The following is a 4,893-nucleotide window of genomic DNA, read 5'->3' on the forward strand; positions in this document are numbered from 1 at the left end:
GCAGCCTGCACCTTCCTCCAGGGGCTGTGTCCCGTTCCTAGTACAGAGGAAACCAACTCAGTGATTGACCGGGACAGTGCTCAGTTGCTAGTGAGGGATGCGGTTTCTGTATGACACGTTCCACCTCCTTGTGATGATGTTTAAGGAAGTTGTTTATCAAGTTTGCTGAGCTACATAGTTAGAGATCCGTTGCAAGTCTCAGGCCCGCTGCATCCCATGCCCCTGGGCTTTCCACTCATCACTGTGGGACGTCTAGGATGTCTGTTTGCACGGGGCCGGCCTCAGATGAGAAGTCAGATGGAGGAGTCTGGCTGTCGTCAGTGTGCGGGTTTTTGCTTTTCCCTTCCTCCCTCTGCCCCATTTAGTCCATCTCTGTACCAGCCGTGATCAGCCTTCTAGGCTAGTGTCTAGGTCTCCAGGCTTTTGATGGTCTTAGGTAGGCTCTTGTTCTTTCTGTCCCTCTTAGACTGGCATCAGTACGATGGCATAGTTTGTATGAGGCCTCCTGGGAAATTACAGAAAGTCATGAACCACATCACAGACGGGTTGAGGAAGGAGCTGGTGAAGGGGAAGCAGATTGCCACTAAGGTCATGCTGGACAGCGTCTTCAGCATCCTGCGGACCTGGGACACCATCAACCTGAACAGCTTCTTCGCCCAGTTCCAGCAGTTTTCCTTTGTCGTGGGACAGCCTATGGTTTATGAAGGACAGGCACAGCCGTGGACCGATTTGCAGTATGGGGAGAAAGAGGTATCAGGCTTGCCACCGGCCGCTCTACCTGCTGGGCCGGGTGACCCCTTGACTCTGTGGGCCAGGTTGCAAATGGGAATGTGTAGAACTTTCCGGCCTTTTCTCCTGCCACTGTTTCTTGGGATTTCTCTGCCTTCCCCATTTTCCTCCTTTTACTGGTTGTAATCTGAGCCCCACCCCAGCACCAGTCCTGAGTCTTCCCCTGGCCTTGGAGGGAGAGTGGAAGGAACGGGGCACCCTCTGTCACTGCACCTTTACCCACACTGCAGTGCAGCCTGGGTGGGTTTCAGGCCAGCCTGGAGCTGTTTCTGAGGTGAAGCTGAGCCCTGATGAGCCTCAGGGGCCCTGCCTGAGCCCTCATGCCAGGGTCTTGGCTGCACCGCAGCTGCTCCTGTGGCTCTCGCAGGTGTGGCGGGGGGGCACGGATGGGGTCTGCTGCCCTAGCTGTGGTGCTGGGGCAGCTCTGGACACTTCCGATGAATTCAAGTCTGTGGTTCATGCATCTTCCTCTTCTGCCACCATCAGGTGAAGAGAGACCTGTGGGAATATCTGAAAAAGCACATGGTACCGTTTCTGGACAGAAAAAGCACGGACTCTTTGTCTATAGACTGCCCAGTGAGGAGTAAACTGAAAATGGGCCTGATTGTCCTTTTTGTAGTGGAAGAAATTCAGTTTTTATTAGAAGACAGCCTGGCCTCGTTGTGTCACCTCCTGACGTCAGATGCCAGCTCACCAGATGAGTTTCACAGTGACCTGAGCCACATCCTTGGGATACCTCAGAGGTATTACTATTTTTTGTCAAAATTTTTTTATAGCTATTATAACGATTTTCTCTGATTGCAAAAATAAGTGCTTGACTAGAGTGACTGAAAGCACACAGGCAAGAAATAAAACCACCCGTGATTTTACCACTCACTGTGGTCATGTCAGTAGTTTTTCCTAGCATCTGTCTTATTTTTATTATATTCTGTCCTCTGTTGAATTCCCTGCCTTTTTTTTCCCCCCGACGGCATCTCACTCTGTGGCCCAGGCTGGAGTACAGTGGTGCAATCATGGCTCACTGCAGCCTCCACCTCCGAGGTTCAGGCCATTCTCCTGCTTCAGCCTCCTTATTAGCAGGGACTACAGGTGCACACTACCACACATGGCTGATTTTTGTATTTTTAGTAGAGAAGGGTTTTCACCATTTTGGCCAGGCTGGTTTCGAACTCCTGACCTCAAGTCACCCACCCACCTCGGCCTCCCAAAGTGCTAGGATTGTAGGCGTGAGCCACCACGCCAGGTCTGAATACCCTGCTTTTTGAAGCTTCGTGTCGTAAAATGAGCAGCCTCTGTGTGCACGCGTTTAGGAGGTTGTGGCGTGACCCCAGCCTGAACATATCCCCTCAAGGACATCTGCAGAAGCAGTGTGAATGTTCTCCCCATGCCCCTGCCTGTGCCGTGTCTAGTTCAGGAAACAGTGTGACTGTCCGGGGCCTGAAATGTTCAGTGGTGAGAAGGCGATGGCCTTTGACTTGGTGGTAAGACCTGCTCAGACCCCACTGAGCTCTGATGGTCACAGTCTCCCAGCATTCTCTCTGCGTGTGTTGATTTGAACTTGAGAATGACATTAGGTAGCCCTTCAGCATGTCTTATCACGACATCTGCCTCTCAGTTTTACACATTTATTTATTTATTTATTTATTTATTTATTTATTTATTTATTTATTTATTTATTTTTTTGAGACGTAGTCTCGCTCTGTCGCCCAGGCTGGAGTGCAGTGGCGCGATCTCAGCTCACTGCAAGCTCCGCCTCCCGGGTTCACGCCATTCTCCTGCCTCAGCCTCTCCGAGTAGCTGGGACTACAGGCGCCCGCCACCACGCCCGGCTAATTTTTTTGTATTTTTAGTAGAGACGGGGTTTCACCGTGGTCTCCATCTCCTGACCTCGTGATCCGCCCGCCTCGGCCTCCCAAAGTGCTGGGATTACAAGCATGAGCCACCGCGCCCGGCCCACATTTATTTATTTGTTGTTTTGAGACAGTGTCTTACTCTGTTCCCCCAGGCTGGAGTGCAGTGGAGCAATCAGCTCACTGCAACTTCAACCTCACAGACTTGGTGGTTCTCCCACCTCAGCCTCCTGAGTAGCTGGGACCGCAGATGCACACCACCACTTCCAGCTAATTTTTGTATTTATTGTAGAGACGGGGTTTCGCCATGTTGCCACAGTGGTCTTGAGCTCCTGACCTTGTGATCCGCCTGCCTCGACCTCCCAAAGTGCTGGGATTATAGGCATGAGCCACTGTGCCTGGCCTGGTTTTATAAATATAAAACAACCAAATAAACACTGCACATTTTGACAAAGAGGAGGAGTGGAGGCAAAGGCAATGAACAGAGTTAGTGCCAGTGTTTAAAGTATGAGGAATCATTAATATATTTTGACTGTAGGAGATTCACCATGTATTGTTTATAGGTTCAACCTTACGTTTAAAAAGTTGTTTTGGGGCCGGGCACGGTGGCACATGCCTGTAATCCCAGCACTTTGGGAGGTCGAGGCAGGCGGATCACAAGGTCAGGAGTTCGAGACCAGCCTGACCAACATGGTGAAACACTGTCTCTACTAAAAATATAAAAATTAGCCGGGCATGGTGGTGCACGCCTGTAATCCCAGCTACTCAGGAGGCTGAGGCAGGAGAATCACTTGAACCCGGGAGGCGGAGTTGCAGTGAGCCGAGATTGTGCCACTGCACTCCAGCCTGGGCGACAGAGCGAGACTTCATCTCAAAAAAAAAAAAAAAAAGTTGTTTTAGCCGGGCATTATGGCTCACACCTGTAATCCCAGTACTTTGGGAGGCTGAGGCAGGAGGGATTGCTTGAGCCCAGGAGTTCAGGATCAAGCTGGGAAACAAAAATTAAAATAAAAAATATAGCCAGCCAACAAGGTGAAACCCCATCTCTACAAAGAATACAAAAAATTAGCTGGGCGTGGTGGCGGGCACCTGTAGTCCCAGCTACTCGGGAGGCTGAGGCAGGAAAATGGCGTGAACCCGGGAGGCGGAGCTTGCAGTGAGCCAGGATCGCGCCGCTGCACTCCTGCCTGGGCGACAGAGTGTGAGACTCCGTCTCAAAAAAAAAAAAAAAAAATGTGGCTAGCTGGGTGTGGTGGTGCACCTGTAATTCCAGCGCTTGAGAGGCTGAGGCAGGAGGATCCCTCGAGCCCAAGAGTTCGAGGTTATAATGATTGCACCACCGCACTGCCTTGATGACAGAGTGAGACTCTGTTTCTAAACAAGGAAAATAAATTTTACAAGTTGCTTTATATTTAGATTTACTGTTGCCGGATGGCCTGGGTTCAAATCCCAGCTCTGTCAGTCAGGACCCTGCGTTGACTACTTAGCCAGGACCCCTGCCTCTAAGATCCCTCCCCTGTCCTGGGAGTTTGTTGCGGGGATTCAGCGAGGGCCTGCAGAGGACCTGACGCCCTAGGCTGGGGGCTGAGGGAAGCCCTGTCTCCTGCGTGAGTTAAACTCTGCTCAGCCACGTGCGGTGCTCCTCCTGCTTTGTGTGCACGGTGCTTGCTTCCCGTTGGGACTCCAGACTCCCAGGGAGATGACTCCCTGGCCAGCTCAGCTCACTGCCGTGTCTTTATTCCCTTCCAGCTGGCGGCTGTACCTGGTGGACCTGTGCCACAGGTGCATGGACACAAGTGTGTACGACTGGCTGGGCACCCTGCCTGTTCTGCACTGCTGTATGGAGCTGGCCCCGCGGCACAAGGACGCCTGGAGCCAGCCTGAGGACACCTGGGCCGCTCTGGAGGGAATCTCCTTCTCACAGTTCCGGGAACAAATGCTAGATACGTAAGTCGTAGAGTTGTGCTTATCTACGTGAATCTGGGGGGAGAGAGTCCTCACTGTGCACCCGGAGTCCCGGTGGGCTCTGCAGCGACTCCATTCCTGATTCCAATGACAGAACTAACACACGCTCTTTTAACATTTTAAGACATCAAAACTGTCAAGAATAGGCTGGGCACAGTGGCTCACTGTATAATCCCAGCACTTTGGGAGGCTGAGACGGGTGGATCACCTGAGGTCAGGAGTTCGAGACCAGCCTGGCCAACATGGTGAAAACCCGTCTCTACGAAAAATACAAAAAAAAAAAAAATTA

The 4,893-nt window shown here is 51.5% G+C and overlaps 1 protein-coding gene across 1 annotated transcript; it reads left to right on the forward strand.

Moving 5' to 3' along the window:
- Positions 1-466: 466 nt before the first annotated feature.
- Positions 467-4,676, forward strand: LOC116465374 (E3 ubiquitin-protein ligase RNF213-like; the record flags this gene model as incomplete). Its single annotated transcript, XM_032148468.2, has 3 exons — positions 467-750; positions 1,276-1,532; positions 4,389-4,676. Coding segments are annotated over 3 exons (743 nt in total), but the record flags the coding sequence as incomplete, so codon positions are not given.
- Between the last annotated feature and the right edge of the window lie 217 nt (positions 4,677-4,893).

This window comes from Hylobates moloch, unplaced genomic scaffold (assembly GCF_009828535.3).
Source record: "Hylobates moloch isolate HMO894 unplaced genomic scaffold, HMol_V3 SCAFFOLD_4754, whole genome shotgun sequence".
Taxonomy (NCBI): domain Eukaryota; kingdom Metazoa; phylum Chordata; class Mammalia; order Primates; family Hylobatidae; genus Hylobates; species Hylobates moloch.